Source organism: Haliotis rufescens, unplaced genomic scaffold (genome assembly GCF_023055435.1).
Source record: "Haliotis rufescens isolate VD_foot unplaced genomic scaffold, xgHalRufe1.0.p SCAF_28, whole genome shotgun sequence".
In the NCBI taxonomy this organism is placed as follows: Eukaryota; Metazoa; Mollusca; class Gastropoda; order Lepetellida; family Haliotidae; genus Haliotis; species Haliotis rufescens.
Genome location: NW_025963979.1, coordinates 1,641,633 through 1,659,804, shown reverse-complemented (window position 1 = coordinate 1,659,804; position 18,172 = coordinate 1,641,633). Strand labels below are relative to the sequence as shown.

The window sequence follows — 18,172 nt, the reverse complement described above, 5'->3', positions numbered from 1 at the left end:
CCATTCAGTCAGGAACTGGACTGACATAAACCGGAAGTTTATGTTTCTGGCAGGTGGCAAAGAGATCTAGGTATGGTGTGTCCGATAACGTGGCTATCCAAGCAAAGATCTGGGGATGTAAGGTCCATTCTGTTTCCACTACTCTCCCTTGGCGGGAAAGGCTGTCGGCAAGGATTGTTCAGCTTCCCGGGAATATGTCTCGCTTCCATCTGGCAACTGATGGAGTCTGCCAAGGCAAACAATCTTGTAGTCTCCATCATCAGAGAACTGGATCTGGTTCCTCCTTGTTCCTGAATGTATGCCACTACTGTGGTGTTGTCTGTGGCTATGAGGATGTATCTTCCATGCCAGGATGGCGTAATAGATGGCCTTCCTTATATTGCAGTTGATATGTAGGATCCTCTCTCCGGTGCTCCAAGATCCTTGTACCGTGAGATCGTCTGAAGGTCATATCATGAAGAGACGTTAGGTTGCCAAGAAGAGACATCCCTCGCCTTGGAGACCTGCTGGGTTGACTTGATAGTGATTGAATCATCGTGATAGTCTTGACGAATCGATCCTCTGGTCGACATAGATCTCTCTTGTGAAGTTGTGAACGCGCTCTGATGTATACGATGTCTTGAACCGGAGTGGTCTCGGACTTGGAGGGAATGACTAGGAAGCCTAGGTAGGTCATAAGCTGGACCATGTTCTGGTGTAACTGAGCTTCCTCTTGGTCTGCTGCCAGGAAATCGTTCAGGTACCCATGGAATCGTACTAGCTGGAGGTGGGAAAACCTGATGGCTGGTGCTGTAATCCTGGTAAACAGACAAGCGGCTATTGATATCCCGAATGGTAAGAGTGGGAACTCATAGCGCCGACCTTGCAAAGCGCAGGTATTTTGGTGACGATGGGTGTATCAGGACGTGAAGATAGGCGTCTTGTAGGTCAAGGCTGATGAGCCAATCTCCTGTCCTAAAAGTTGACCGCAACTACCATCCGAATTCCATCTGGAACATTGGAGGAGGTACTAGGAATTTTTTGAGAATGTTGAGGATCTTTAAGTCGATAATCATCCTCATAACTTCTTTCAGTGGCATTTAGAAGTTGGTGTGATGAAGAATGACAAGTTCTATGGATGAACAACTTCTTATTACAATTAGTGCGACGTTTCGGTGAAGATCTTAACACCTTTATCAAGCAAGTGATGGATAGTGCTAACTTACTTACTTACTTACTTGGGAGATTTATTGTGCGCTTTCCGACTGATGCGTATTTCGCACACGGGCCCGGCCAGGCCATTTAATGTGTTTCCGAAAGGGGCGAAAGTGGTCTGTGCATCTCAAGAGGGGGGTTTAGGGGTTGCTTATATAGAATTTGGGAATTTTGAGATTTGGAATAGATGCCGATGGGGTTGGGGAGGAGAACTAAGGGAGCTGGGTATGGTGGATGTTTGTTTGTTTATGTGATTTTGATTTGGTAGGTTGTGTTTTTAGATGCGTTTTATTAGTTCCGTTTTTATTAAGAATACGCCTAAGGCCTTGAAGTTTTCTAGTTTATTTTGTGGGTTTAGTATTGCTTCTAGAATGAGAGCCTTGTTTAGATTGAGGGTGGTTTGTAATGCGGTTCGATGTGTTAGGTAGTGTGTGCAGTGGATGAGTGCGTGTTCTGAGGTTTCTGGTTGTTTGCAGTGTGGGCAGTTACCTGTAGTGTGTTTTTTTATTTTTTTTAGGTGGTTATTTAGGTTGGTGTGTCCTGTTTGGAGTTTAGTGATTACTCTGTCGATTTTTTTTGATGAATGGAGAATTTTTGGCTTGGTTAGTGGTTTGCTGAGCACTTTTTTGATTTGGCTATTTGAGTTTAGATATAGGTTATGCCATTTTTTTGTGATTTTTTGCTTGTTTACACTTTTAATTTCTGATTTTGAGATGGGTAAGTTTAAGCTTATTTCTGGGATTTTGAGGGATAGTTTAGCTGCTTTATTGGCGTTTTCATTACCGTATATTCCTACGTGGGCGGGTATCCACAAGAAGGTTATTTGTTTGCCTGCCTTAGTTAGGTCGTTGGAGCTTTTAAGTATTTGATTTATTAATTTAGGTCGGTTTTTGGTATTTTTGTTTTTGAGGGCTTGCAGTCCACTTAGGGAGTCGGTAAGTATTAGGATTTTTTTTGTGGTTTTTGGATTCTTGATTATGGAGGGCTGAGGCCATGCCCATTAGTTCTGCCGTGAATATTGATTGGTTGTTTGGGAGTCGGAAGGATTGTGTGGTTTTAGTTGGTTTTGTGGTATGGACTCCGAAATCTGTGTGTTTGGAGGTCGGATCTGAGGATCCGTCCGTGTAAATTTTGACACCAATTTGGCCAATTTTCGTGTATGTATGCTAGTGTGGTAGTTTTAGCTATGTTTGGGTCGGTTTGTTTATTTATTAGGCTAGCTAGTGTTGTGTCTATTTTGGGTATTTTAAGTTTAGGGGTGAAGATATTTGATTGTTTGCAGTTTTGTTTAAGATTTTTAATTTGGTGTTCATTTAGGTAGTTTGTTATTCTTTGGGATATTGGGGTAAGTAAGGGGTGTTTACGAGCTAGAGCTTGGTTTTTGGGGCTGATGTTTTGGTTTATTAAGTTGTGGATGAGAGGGTTTGATTGGGACGCGGCCCAGAAATTTAAGCTTAGCTGTTCCCTGCGTAGACTTAGTGGAATTTCTCCTGTTAAGGCCTGAAGTGAGGTGTAGGAGGTGCCATGTTGGGTGCGTGTAATTAGTTTGAGAGCCTGATATTGTATTGAGTCAAGTTTTTTAGATAGAGAGTTGTTAAGGGTGTTGGATATGGCGCAGCCGTAGTCTAGTTTTGATCTAATTAGTGATATGTAGAGAGAGAGGAGGGTATCTTTGGAGGCTCCCCAGTTAGAGCCAGTTAGGCATCTTAGGGTGTTTAGGTCTTTACTGCATTTAGTTGTTAGGTTGTGATGGATAGTGCTGAACAACATAGGTATATATACTTATTAACATCAATGTTTATACAGTAAATTGATTGATGGGCACAGAGAGCTGATTAAGATGATTGGAAGCCAGTGATTGACTAATGGGACAGGGTAAACAACCGCTGAAGCAATTGGGATGATTGGGAGCCAGTGAATTGTCTAATGGGCACAGAGTCAGCAAGCAGACTGATAGAGATGATTGGAAGCCAGTGGATTAATTGGATGGACATAGGGGTGTAGCAATTAGGTGATGGTAAGCGGGCAGGATGTAGTAGCCTTGATCTCTTTTCATTGCTGGCTGGATCCTTTTGATGTAGATGGCTTCTGATGGCCAGGATCTTGATGTTGTTCCACCGGATGTTGTGGTCGGGGTGGATTTGGGTGTGGTCGGAGATGGCTGATTTTGAGTCATATTTTTGTACTAAGGTCTTGAGTTCTTTTATACTAATTGTAATAAGAAGTTGTTCATCCATAGAACTTGTCTTTCTTAATCATCCTCATGTCATCCGAATTCTTTCTCGGAACTAGAAATACTGGAGAATAAAATCCTTTTGTCTTGTTGGTCTCCAATACTTTCCGAATGGCTCACTTCTTTAGTAGCTTCCTGATGGCCAGATCTGCTGCCACTAGCTTGGCTCCGACTAGATGAAATCAGTGTCCCACAGCTTGAGATTTCAGGATGGGATGCTTCTTGAAATGCAGTTTGTATCCATGAGCCACAACATCTAGGACCCAGCAGTCAGCGTAATCTGCTTCCAAATTTCAGCATATGACAGAAGGCGTCCTCTCACTGGCCCCAGAGTCAGCATTATGTTTAAAGACGGTAGGTGTAAATCACAATCCATAGACATAACCAGGTTAAAAGGGTCTATAATGGCGGAGTGGGTGGCAAGGAAGTCAGAACCTGCGCTCACCTCTGCTCCCGGATCTGCCCTGGCAATAGAATCATCATTTCATTTAGTCGGCCTGACGAAAAGACCTCTGAGATGATTGACACTTGTCATATCTCCAACTTGTTTGAAATGAATCCTTCCCGGGGACAAACTTCTTCATAGGTGGCTGTTTACATGACGAGTCCTTCTGATCCCTGGAAAGCTTCTGGGATTAGGAAGATCCATGTACCTTGGTCGCTAGGCTGATAGTTGATACTTGAAATTGTTAAGTTGTATTTTGTCTGACCTGATCTATTACATGTCCCAATTTGCTGTTAAAAGTTTTGGGAGCAGATACTGTAAATCTTGAAATTAACACAAGTATCAATTAAATATCCAAAAATGTGAGCAGCCTTTGTTTGCATTATATCAACAAGAAGTCATTTTTTACAACAGAAATACCAACTTAGACATACGCTGAAAACAAACCAGGGGTCCGGAAATGGTCATATTCACCGGACATGTCCGATTAGGAATCTCAAATGTCCGGTTTAAAATATTGCTTACCGGATATATAAATTTTTCTGTCTGGACATTTAAATTTTTTTGTCCGGACATTCTTAAATTTTGACCGAACATGATCTACATTTGGTACTGAGCAGTTTCGGTCTGCAATTGTAACACAATAAAGATTATCTTCACTGACAAGCTTTGTTTGTTTTGATTGCTGTAAATACATCGTACCTAGATGATAGTTCAAGCGGTCAATCACTGTAATAGGTATTAAACTGAGATCAGTCGAGCGGATCTGCCAAACCCTCAAAGTCTGGATGATCATTTTGTAAGTCGTGGTTAACGAATTTCACTTGGTTAACATACAATGAGGATCTGCAGATGATGTTCTGCCAGGTAAAAGGAATTTTATTGTTTTCAGTAGCTAGTCGTATATTGAATCTTGACCGTCTTGTTTTCTGTAACGATCAATATTTTTTTTATTGTCAATTATTAAGTACAGATGAAAAAGATATTCAAATAACAATTGCTATCAATGATATTTTAGTATTTGTGGTTATATTATCTGTCTTGTTTTTAAAAAATCTTTAGTTTAAAAAAAATATTTTCCCATGAGGTCACGTGATAACCAAATATGGGATATAGCCTCAATCCAAATGTAACAACGCATACACTTGAGCAGATACAACTCATGAATATTAATTAGAAGACTGACTGTTCACTACATGAACAAATCGATATTATAACAGAAATAAACATATGTTTTCCATGTTATTTTAAAAGGCGGACCAAGACTGAACGACTTTGACCCTAGACCGACGCTACGACGATGGAAGGGCAGGCGAAACAGGCAGATAGATGATATGGGAAAAGTTGTAAATATGGCCTTGTTATTTGATATTAATATTTATATTTACGTATGTAAATAAAACAACATGAATATCAGTGTTTATTTTGTTCATTTCATCATATTATGAATACATAGCAACTTGTAATGTGCGTTAAAAGTCGTACTAAAATATGCTATTTGAAGGGGGCATCGCATAAATGCAAATGTCCGATTGGGATTTTAAATTTTCCGGACCCCTGAAACAAACAACTATGTATTTCATGTCACTGTTTATTGAGCAGCACTTGTATATAACAACAAGTATATTAACAATGTCATTCAAACACTAATTACATTCTGGGAATTGTCACTGCTGGGGTCAAGACACGAGTTCTACTCACTTCACTGATCACACCTGCAAGTCCAGACAGACGCTACCCACACAACACAGTGTCTTTGTTCTTTGCGACTGCATCAAAGGCCGACACGAGCCAGCACGCATGTATTGTTTTAGCGGAAGTACTCTACTCAGCGCTAATAAGCTATTTGGTGTGTGATTTGATTAATGTAAGGTTTGATTAAGGTGAGGATTTAAGGACAGAGGACATAAAGAGGATATAGATTTTCAGACGCCTGATCTATCACCTTGCCTGCATAACTCAGCGACAGCAATGTCTGGTGGATGTGTTGAGATAATGTAGGAGCATGACATCCTCCGTATTCCGGCATCTTAGGTGGTGAATTTTCTGTCATTGGAGGTTGGAAATATAGGCTTAAGATGATATTACTCCTCAATGAGTTCCACAAAGGTGTATCCCCCTGTAAAATCACGCTGAGGTGAATCGTCAGACTGATTAACCTCCTCATATAGGTCCGATTCTAACTCAGTTAGCTCCCGGGAGGGATGAATGTTCGTCATAATCCTTACACTCAATATGTTCCCCGTGCGGTTCATCATCAGCTGGTGTCCAGGAATCTGCTTTGAGTAAGGTCTGTGCAGCTTGTGATGACTGCCTGTGTATAACGGAGCCCGGCTGGGTAACCACGGTGACCGTACAGTGTCTTAGCTGGGGAGTGTGGCCTTGCTGTACCCTGACGGGACCCAAGCAGAGATCTAGATGCTCATGTATCACGGGAGGGTAAAGCTTGAGAGCTTCTACCCGGCTGGTTGCTATGGTCAGCTGGCTACCAGGCTGGTCGGTACAGTCGGCTTGGGTAGGCCCTATGGCTGTCCCTCCTGCGGGCTCTTGGCTGGAGGACTCTTCTAAGCCAATACTGTCTGCTTCTCAAGCATCTCCATATCTTGAGCTATAGCTGAGAAGCGTGACTCAAACATTGACTCCATCATCTCTTTTTGTTGTTGGAAGAGTACTTCTTTCAAGTCCATAGAAACACAGGAGATGATTCATTCGCCGGAGTAGGTGGTAGGCGCTAGGATGGAGGCAGAGGCTAAGTCAGTGTTAGTAGCCGCAATGACGTTGACTTTCTTCTTAGCTGCTTTTCGTCGTCTAGCTTTAGTCAAAGTTTCAGCTAGCATGGTGAAGGCTTTCTTAGATAGAGTTGAGCACTGGTCGCATCTTGCCTCATTTGTGCATTTTGCCTCTCTGCACCTCCCGCAGTTGTTATGAGGATCTCCCGTGATCATAAAATGAGTAGTGCGAGACTCCATTATGACCTCACAAACATCTCACACCAGCTTTATACTTACGTGAGTAAGATTGTCACTACAATTAGCAGCTATTTATATTTACTTAATGTGTCTGTTTTACATAACTATTTGAACAATCTTAGACTAATGTGACTCTACCAAGTGCTAGATTGTTACAACTATAACAATAGGTGTTGACTCTAGCACACACAAGAAAGAAGTGAGGTTTCCTGCCATTACGCACGTCATAGCTTGGGTTGCTATAGGGCTATATTGGGAACAACTAATTGTGTGTGATTGACAGTGAAGAGGATGTCTGTTGAAAATCTGAAAATTTTCGTTAGTGTGACTGAAGCCAAAAATACAGGATTTATGGCAAAGATGTAATAGAGGCAGATGATTCGCAAAAAATAACTAGGATATGTTACCTCATTTCCTGTGCCTCCTTCTCAGCCTGTTGTAAAGCCTTGACTTGAGCTTCTTCATCCAGTAATTGCTGTATAGGTTTATCATTTGCATGATCTCCCATTACCCATACCCATTCTTGTCCATCTTGACCCTGCAAAAACTCCACCTTTTTTCTACCTACAGAAACAGAAGAGGAGACACATCACATATTGTACTTGTAACTTTTTTGAGAGGTTGTGCTGTTAAAAAACAAACAAGAAATTTGTCAGCACTGGAACCAGTCATGAGCTGGACTAAGGGGCGTATGGAACATTACTTCAATGATTTTGCGATGGTAACAAAATATGGAAATACACTGTAATGAGAACATAGGCAATGAGGATCTGAAGGCACTTCGCCAATTCTTGGGTGACATATTTTCTTGTCAATAACATTAAACTGGAAATGACACAATTTTGAGGGCCAAAATCATAGGATAGTAAATTCCGTGGCATTAACCCTAAGCGACAGCACAATGACAATTATAGCATTATATAAACTGGCAAAAATCAGTTACAGCACAAAAACAAGCATTACACAGCTACATTAAAGCTCCACATTCAGCACTAGCTGTGAAATATTTACACCTGGACAAAAATATTGCAACATCCCCTATTTTTCATAGTACATGTACTACAATATTACCACCCACTGTATTAAATGTGCTTATTCAAACATCAAGTTATGGCAACATCTGCAGCAGTCAAACTGCATGGAGTAAATGAAAGACAAAGACAAACTCAGAAAAGCTTTTAACATACATTTATGTGAATTGCAATACAAGGCAGTAAAATGACACATATATAATCACATGCTGACCAGTATGGCCGTGTGAGGTTTACATTTTAGTACTGTTACAATCATGGTTCTGATATCCAATCCTCAACAAATGACACAAGTTTCAATACCAGAACACAATGTCAGTATCAGGAGTAATCCCTGCAGACCAGGATAACATCATGAAACCCTCAGCCTCATTGACTGTATAAGACATTGAATTTGAGGCCAAGGTAATCTGTTGGCTTTGTCCAATTTGCCAAGACTTTGCACTGGGGGATTCCTCTGATGCCCTTTGTGACCGATAATGTCCCAAACATGCTCAATGGGATTAAGATCAGTCCAGGGAAGCTTTGATAATGCCTCCCCTTGTGCAAGGTGTGGCCTAGCATTGTCTTCCATGAAGACTGGCCTTCTCAAGAAAGGGTGGTGAACAAAATGTGTGCAACAACACTGTCTAAGATGATGTCTGTAGTCTATTCAGATTTTGTCTTTGAGAGAATGTAGGAGCATGGTCAAAGTGTAAAGATCAAATGTACTACTACTACTACTACTACTACTACTACTACTACTACTACTACTACTACTACCAAAAATATCATTACATTTTGAACAAAAATTGGCTAAGTAATAGACAAAACAAGTTTCAAGTTTCATTATGGTTGAAGTGAAAAGGGGCAATTTACAATATTGCAAAAACTCGGAAACATGAGTGTTGAGCACTACTGCTGACTACACATGTTCCAAATTTGTTTACCTTTTGAAAAAAATTGACTGAGTAATGTCTATAAATCAAACAACAGTTATCACTGTGTATAATTCTAAGAATACTACCTCTATTACATCATAGCCATAATTCAAGTTCATGCTGACAATGATACCATAAATTTTCAAAAGACATCCTTTTCACTGCCAACATATCTAATAATTGTGAGGAAAACCCTATCCTCCACAGGTAGTGTAACAGTGCATGGGTGAGGCGGGAAACCATCACTTCTGTCAACTCCAAACCATTCTCTACTAGATACAGATATTTGGACAAATGATAAATTTTGTTTGATAATTCCTTTCACTATCCAACCTCAATTATATATCCTAGCCAGTATACACCAGACTATGCATCTCGTATCCCTAGACAGTTGGCATTTGTAAACTAGGAAGACATATATACATTTATACATATTGGGATTAACGGAACTGATGTGCCTCATATTTAGTTCTTCTAGAACCTTCTAGATTACGCATTTATGATGTCAACTTACTTTCTTATGGCGTCAGTTTGTAGCCTTTATTGTGGTATTTAAGACATATGTCACTACTGGTTCTGAGGTCACTTTCTAAGGTCACTATACTGATGATGATTTTTATGATGTCACTTCCTGTTCTCATGTTACTTCCTGACACACTTCTCGTTCAAATGACTTCTATGACATCACTTCTGGTGCAGAGACCAGTTTTGACATCACTTGTATTACCACTTCTAGGCTATATTACCTGACTTATTTATCGATAACGTCACTTCCGTTTTGCCTTTGGATTGTGATATTGAATGTATATTTTGACATTAATCCAGTATTGAGGTCTCCTATGATGTCACTTCAGGTAGTAGTACAATGATACATCCTAGGCAATCATGTATCCCTTCGATCTAGGATTCCAGCATTAGCCAGTGATCAGTTCATTCACTTAGCAGATGGCCAACTTACCTTCAGTTCAGAGGTATTTCTGGAATCTTCGCTTCCCCCAGGTTCCCAAAAGAAGAAGGGTGGCAGGGCTACTTGGAGTTTATAACCTGAGCAGCCACCACAGGACCCTGTCACATACCTTGTAGTCAGGTACCCCTTTCTGATCAAACACCCCGTCACAAACGTTATGAACCTTAGGGTAAGGTACCCCTTTCCGATCAAACACCCCGTTATGAACCTTAGGGTAAAGTACCCCTTTCTGATCAAACACCCCATTATGAACCTTAGGGTAAGGTACCCCTTTCCGAACAAACACCCTGTCACTAACCTTAGGGTAAGGTAGCCCTTTCTGATCAAACATCCTGTCACTAACCTTAGGGTAAGGTACCCCTTTCCATTCAAACACCCCGTTATGAACCTTAGGGTAAGGTACCCCTTTCTGATCAAACACCCTGTTATGAACCTTAGGGAAAGGTAGCCCTTTCTGATCAAACATCCTGTCACTAACCTTAGGGTAAGGTAGCCCTTTCCATTCAAACACCCCGTTATGAACCTTAGGATAAGGTACCCCTTTCTGATCAAACACCCTGTTATGAACCTTAGGGAAAGGTACCCCTTTCTGATCAAAAGCCCTGTCACAAACCTTGGAGTCAGGTACCCCTTTCTCATCAATCGCCCTGTCACATACCTTGTAGTCAGGTACCCCTTTCTCATCAATCGCCCTGTCACATACCTTGTAGTCAGGTACCCCTTTCTCATCAAACGCCCTGTCACAAACCTTGTAGTCAGGTACACCTTTCTGATCAAACACCCCGTTATGAACGTTATGAACCTTAGGGTAAGGTACCCCTTTCCGAACAAACACCCTCTCACTAACCTTAGGGTAAGGTAGCCCTTTCTGATCAAACACCCCTTTATGAACCTTGGATAAGGTAGCCCTTTCCATTCAAACACCCCGTTATGAACCTTAGGGTAAGGTACCCCTTTCCGATCAAACACCATCTTTTGAACCTTAGGGAAAGGTACCCCTTTCCTATCAAACACCCCATTATGAACCTTAGGGTAAGGAACCCCTTTCCGATCAAACACCCCATTATGAACCTTAGGGTAAGGTACCCCTTTCCGATCAAACACCCTGTCACTAACCTTAGGGTAAGGTAGCCCTTTCTGATCAAACACCCTGTCACTAACCTTAGGGTAAGGTACCCCTTTCCGATCAAACACCCCGTCACTAACCTTAGGGTAAGGTACCCCATTCCGATCAAACACCCTGTTATGAACCTTAGGGTAAGGTACCCCTTTCCGATCAAACACCCTGTTATGAACCTTAGGGTAAGGTACCCCTTTCCGATCAAACACCCTGTTATGAACCTTAGGGTAAGGTACCCCTTTCCGATCAAACAACCCGCTATGAACCTTAGGGTAATGTTACCTTTCCGATCAAACACTCTGTCACTAACCTTAGGGTAAGGTAGCCCTTTCTGATCAAACACCCCGTCACTAACCTTATGATAAAGTAACCTTTCTGATCAAACGCCCCATCACTAACCTTAGGGTAAGGCACCCTTTTACAAACTTTTGGGTTAGTGGTGAGTAAGGGTATGAGTTAGCTATCACATCTCTTTTCAAGAACCCATGCAATGTAATTTGAGGACAATTTATACAATATGTATCAAGTTTTGAGTTTCCTAGAGTAATGGCTACTGGATATATGCATCAAGGTAAAAACAATTGGTGCTGATCAATTGGTAAGCTATCACTAAACATTTGTGATAGCAATCATGGTCCCATGGTGAAGTGTTGGCTTATTAGATTGACTGACATAAGCCTAGATTAGCTTCGAACTGGCAACATGATTTGGATGGAACCTCTTTCATGTCAACTATTATTTTGGCATCTGGTTTTTCACAATTAATTTCTATTAAATCACAAACACGCGACAAAAGTTGAAACACTGTCACTGTATTTTCTGGTAAATGTACGTGAAAGAGGTTGTAATTGTTGTCCTAAGTTAATGACTTCAATTCGGCAATCTCCCTTTGTAATGAAACACTGCCACTGTATTTTGTGGCACTAGCAGAATTTATCTGAGCAAAATCCTGTGAATTGTCTCTCTGTAGTGGCACATCACCGCCTTATCTTGACTGACTGGAGCTGGTTGAGAGATTGTAGCGGTGGTGATGGTGCTGTTGGTGCCTGTCATCACCTTCAGTTTTTCATTGTAGAGCTGCATTAATGTCCGTCTGGACCAGGAAGTGGGCACATTGACACCCATGTCTGTCAGACGTTGTTGAATATCAGCTGCTGTCAAATATATAGAGTTTCTGTTTACATTCCTGTGAGAGGAAGCTGGGCTAGACGCTTCACCATGATCGTCACCATTGTTGTTTTCATGCAGGTCAGAGGTCGTATCCTGGTTAACCCTTCGTGTTGATTGAGATCTGGCTTTAGATCGTTGTCTGTCAGCCATTGTTACGATAAATACAAACAGTTATACCGCATAACACGACAGGATGGCAAAGGATTGTTGTAGATTTCCTTGGATGACGGTGATTCATAATGAGAGCTGAGAGAACAATGGAAACAAGCTGAACGACATTGCTTACTTAAATTAGGAATTTAACGTGCGCTTTCCGACATATGCGTATTTCGCGCACGGCCCGTCAGGCCATTTGGTGTTTGGTTGAAAAGGGTATGTCTGAAAAGGTGAGGCAACCTGGGTGGGGCTTTTTAGGGTTGTTTACTTAATTTGGAGAACAAATTTGGAACTTTGAAATATGCCATGCAAAAGGTGGAGTCTAAAAGGAGTTTGTGTGTTTTTATAGGTTTAGAATTTTAGGGTTTATTGGCAGCTTGTTTGTTGTACTCTTATTTTCAAATGCAGCCAAGTAGGCCTGTTTTGATTAGATATATATCTAGTGCTTTAAAGGTTTGTAAGTCATTTAGGGGGTTTAGTACCGTTGCATGTGTCTTTTGATTGTAGCAATTTAGTGTGGATTGGAGTGTTGTTCTGTGTTGCTGGTAATGTGTGCAATATAGTATTACATGTTCAGGCGTTTCTTTTAAGTTGCAGTGGGGGCATTTACCGGTTTGGTGTTTTTTAATTTGGTGCAGGTGGGAGTTTAACTTAGTGTGGCCTGTTTGTAGTTTAGTTATTACTCTGTCAATTTTTTCGGTTTTATGATGGTTTTTTGTGTTTTTTGAGTGGCTTTTGTAGCAGGTGTTTTAGTTTGTAATCAGATGTCTGATAGTTATTTTGCCACTTTTGGAAGATTTTCTCCCTTGTGATACTTTTAATTTTGTTTTTTTGATGTTGGTAGGTTGATGCTTACTTCTAATTTTAGTGCTGATCTAGCTGCTTTGTCTGCGTGTTCATTGCCAAACACTCCAACGTGGGCAAGGATCCAAACTATTTCTATGTCTTTACCTTGTTTACATAGATTGTTTGCGCTTTTAATTATCTGTTGTATTAGTTTTATGGCGCTTTTTCTGTTTTTGTTTTTTATGGCCTGGTTTTTTGGTGTCTATTTATTTGATCGCTGTGCAGGGCTGTTACTATCCCCATTGAGGCTCTTGTTGTTAATATAGAAAAACAAAATGACGTCACATCCGTAGTACTGAGCATGCTCTGTAAAAAAAATATTGCATTCTGGGATAGAAAATAGTAACTTGATACAGAGCAGAAATGTGATCGTTCACGGACGATTCTGAATGATATATGACAACTGGAAGTAAAGGGAAAAACCTTACGTAGGTGACAAATATATACATCTGTTGTGTAGACATTAATGTTAATAATAGGTGAAAGGCTATGTTGATCACTGCACAAACAAAAATATAAAATTAACATAAAATACATGTTATATCTAACGGTGACCTTATATGTAATATCTAACGGTGACCTTACATGTGATATCTAACTGTGATCCTACATGTGATATCTCACGGTGACCTTACATGTTATATCTAACCGTGACCTTACATGTGATAACTAACCATGACCTTACATGTGATATCTAACCGTGACCTTACATGTTATATCTAACCTGTGAAGCTGAAATCAATTCCCTTTGTATTTACTATTAGCAAGTGTTGGATAAGGTGTGTATCAGAGATTGTTGAATAAACATGCTCAGAGTTAAACAAGACTAACCCTAATAAATGTAAACATAGTTAATTGGTGATTTAATTACAGGAAATAGACTTCCACTGACTCACTTATTTTAGAACTGAAAATAAACATTTCTTTTATGGTCACTAATTTGGTGTCACACCGTCTCAACACACAAAATGGTGGTGGAAAGGCTGGAGTTCTACAAGACCAAGCATCATATAAAACAACAACAGAAGACAAACACATTTTTATTGCAAATGTAGGGATTATGTATGCGCTGGTGGTGTGCTTCATTTTGGATCAACGTCCGAAGTCAATAGCAGGGTGGGGTAGTCAGGCTCACAGATTTGGTTGATTCATGTCATCGTATCCCAATTTCGTAGATTGATGCTCATCACATCAATCACTCGACTTTCTGGTCCAGACTCAATAAAGTACAGACAGCCATCATATAGCTGGAATATTGCTGAGTGTGTTGTTAAACAAACAAACAAACATTCCAGATCACTTTAAAGATGGGGTATAAAATTAGCATCAATTTTGAAAGTTTTAAAAGGGGGGTTGCCGTAAAGGCGGGGGGCGCTTGATAGACGGCACTATATGGTAGATATCCATAGTTGAATGGGACCCTAAAAATCCCTGCATACTCTATCATGTGTGTTTCAGTCAATGGACGAAGCATCAGAGTAGAAACATTCTGTGTCTGAATCTGAGAAAGTAACGCCTTCTTCACCGTTGGACTTCGTAGCATCAAGCTGCTCAATCCGAGACTGACACATCAAAGGGGGACATGAGGCACATGCTGCCAGGCGTGCACTGCTGTACTTCTTGTTGACCTCTCTCTGACTGGTTTCTGTGTCTTGGTGAAAGACAAGAATCCAAATAATCCCAAGTCTCTGCCCTGGTAACCGTAGCACTAACGGTACTCTTCCTCCCACACCTTGTAGCTACCAGTATCTACTATTGAATGTTCCTTGGCTGTCAACTTAAACAGGTCTATATCTTGCAGACGAAAAGTCATCTTATCTATCCGTCCATCTGTCCCATGTGGAACTATCTGTGATCCCAGTGGTGAGATGTTTTCCATGGCCCACTCTAGTGGTGAAACCGGGTCCCATGCATCCTTGGTTCAGCTGTCCGTCTTGGCCGTCCCAGCAAGCTCAGTTGAGACAGTATGATCATGAAGATTTCCTCTTGAGACAGTAAACGAGATGACCGGTCAGTAGTACTGTAGAGAGACAGTGGAACCACCAAAAGGTGTCTGCTAATAATGTAGACTTGTTTCTTGGCAGACTCCCTCCTCTTGGACATCATAGTCCATGACTTTTCAAACACCTCTTGAGAAAGAGATTCACAGAAAGAGCACCTAGAGGTCTCAGTGCAGTCCATAGGACATATTTCCAACATGCTGTATGTGAATCCCATGTGGGTCTAATTTGCCCACACTTGTTGCACATTAGAGGAGGCAACACCATCTTATACCCATGTAAGTAGCCTCATAAAACCAAATGCTGCTACTATAACAATAGGAAAGTATGAAATAGTCTTTCTAGCCTGCAGGATAGCTAGAAAGGAGGAGAGGTGTGCATTACGTCGACTTAGATGTAACAGATCATTAGAAAATAAAGGAATCTAAAAAAACTGTAGAAATAGATAAAAGGCAATACTAAGAAAGAAACAAGTAGATTATAAAATAAAAACAGGTACACAAGTAGACAAACTTCTCAGTCAAGATTTAACGTTTTGGAGAAAACTTTGGAAAATCCACAAATCAAGTCACATTTCTTGTTCGGTTTCACTGCAGTCATGGTTCAATCATTTCAGTGACCTTCGCTCAGAAAATCAAGCTTATGAGGAAACTAAGGATACATTTTCGATAGTAGTTGAAGAAATGCAGTATGTCACTGAGGGATATAATTCTGATGTTACTGTTGAGGAAAGTATAAAGGCAATCAATACTCTGAAAGTAGGAAAGACAGCAGGGCATGACAAACTTATAAGTGACTTGTTTAAGAAAGGAAAACTGTATTAACTAGAATACCTGTACACATTGTTGAACTACTTTTTTGAAATGGGATATTCCATAGTGATAGACACTTGGAATAATTCTTCCATTATATATTAGTGGAGATAACAGATGAAGTTTGGCAGTGTAAGTTTGTAATGGTGTATACAAACTTTATGTTTAATTTGGGTTTTAATGTCAACAATATAAATTCTTAACAATGTTATGAAAAAATGATGTCAATAAATATCCCCAGTTTTGATCAAATACTATAGTTTTAAGGTTTTATTAACAGGTCTCAGTCTCCAAAGAAGTAATATTATTTAGTTATATTAGGTTTATTGTTTTGAGAAAATGTTATTATATTTACTAAAATGTCAAGAGATTACTTCTAAATTTGGCCTATAGATGTATCAAAATATATGTACCTAGTGGTTGTGAATGATAAGTAGAAGTGTCTTAGAGCTTGACCCATGATCGTATTTATAGGCATGTTGAGCAGAGAAAATAATAAATACAAAACAAACACTACTTACTTGTTTCGGTTCATGTAACATGAACATTTAGCATAAATGCTGTGGCATTCGTTTCACATGCAGAAAATGAATTCTGACACGTGATGCACTGCAATCATCAGTTTTGGCTTTTCGTTCGTTGGAGCAACACACACTTTACCTTCGTGGTCCTTAGAAACGTTAAGTGTGTACTTGTTCCTATAGTTAATTATTCACAGAGTAGGTTTTTCGTTCGTTGGGGCAAGACACACTTTACCTTCGTAGAACAATATTCGTGGTCTTTAAAGAAACTAGTTGTCGTTGGACCAATATTCGTGTTCTTTATACAAACTAAATGGACCAATATTCATTGTCCTTATAAAAGTAAAGTGTGTACTTGCTCCTATAGTTAATTATTCATTCCTGCATTCGTGGTCATTGACCTCACATAGTTGTCATACATACATGTCATAAGAAGAGAATCACGTTTAGTTCTGCATAAGTCATAGGAAGAGAATCACGTTTAGTTCCCGATATTCATAGGAAGAGAATCATGTTTAGTTCCCCATTAATCGTATAATTTCAAGTGGTGACAAAATGACGAAAGGTAGACATGTGAACGTAGCCTTCCACTGCGCCACACAAATTGGTAGCAGAGCGTGGTTAAAAACAAGGCATCATTAACAGGTCCTTTCCCAGCCAATCCGAACAGGTTGGATGGCTTTCATATCACAAGCATGGCATAGGTAGTGTCATTTCTAACACAAGTAAGTGATTACAAAATGTCCTTGTTTTGTCCTGTTTGTCCGAATACAATTACGACCCAGTAGAAATAATCAGGACATTGAGACAATTTGTTATAATTTAATGGACAATATCTTTACGCCAACGTAGCGTCAGTGGCCACCATCTTGGTTGGTGGTCATCTCCATTTTTCAAGTGAAATTTACAAAACAATCAGTTTCTTTAATCAATTGGTATTGTCCTTAAAATGTACAGAGTGTCCAAATAGATTGTACATGATGAACGGACAAAATTTGTGCTAATATCTGATAACTGATTGCTCATTGTTATCTAACTCAATGGATTTTTTTATAGAACCATGGACATTATGAAAATAGTTGTCACAGGTTATAATATCCCGAAACGCTACATATATATATATTAAAATATTTGATTGTTACAGAGACACGTGACATCGAAAAAGTTTCTTTGTAAAGCTGCAGATATGTGGGATATTGTTCCTTTATGTGGATATTCATGAATACATTCCTCGGACAAGGAAGCTGCCTAAAATTATACATATTTTTTCGGTAGGTTGTAATTATGATATTTGCATTTTGTTGTCATTCATTTGCTGTAGCATTGAACAGAATCATTTTTGTTCCTCTACATCTTGGTTGGGAAGTTCTTTGATGCGCGATAGACGTTGTTTTCACAAATCTTTTCCTTTGTAAGCGTGTATATGTTACAGTCAATGTGTAAAATGTGATTCACTCAGGCAATTTATAAAATGTCTAAATATTTCAGGCATTTTACATCTGTCCATTTATTTAACAGATTAACTAAAAATAATTAAGACGTTTAAAAGGGCTTAAAAACATTACAATAGATGTTCTTTTAATCCTTACATTTTCAGTCACTTGGTGATGATATTAAACAGAAAAATGTTTGGAATTCGTTACCATAATACAGATGGACATATTTTTCAGTCAGTTTGTAAAATAACGTAATGTTCAGGCGTTTGATCAATTTCCTAAGTGAAAATCTTACACAATTTGACTGTAAAAATATACACACAATAAAATAAGCAATGCTCAGGTGAAAAAT

At 39.7% G+C, this 18,172-nt stretch overlaps 1 protein-coding gene across 1 annotated transcript in view; it reads right to left on the bottom strand.

The window, feature by feature from the left end:
* LOC124117943 (SH2 domain-containing protein 4A-like) overlaps positions 1-18,172 on the bottom strand; it is a 273,682-nt gene that overhangs the window by 108,849 nt on the left and 146,661 nt on the right. The window contains exon 4 of the mRNA XM_046479961.2: positions 7,249-7,405. Coding sequence (XP_046335917.1) covers positions 7,249-7,405 — 157 coding nt within the window. The remainder of the gene's footprint in view (positions 1-7,248; positions 7,406-18,172) is intronic.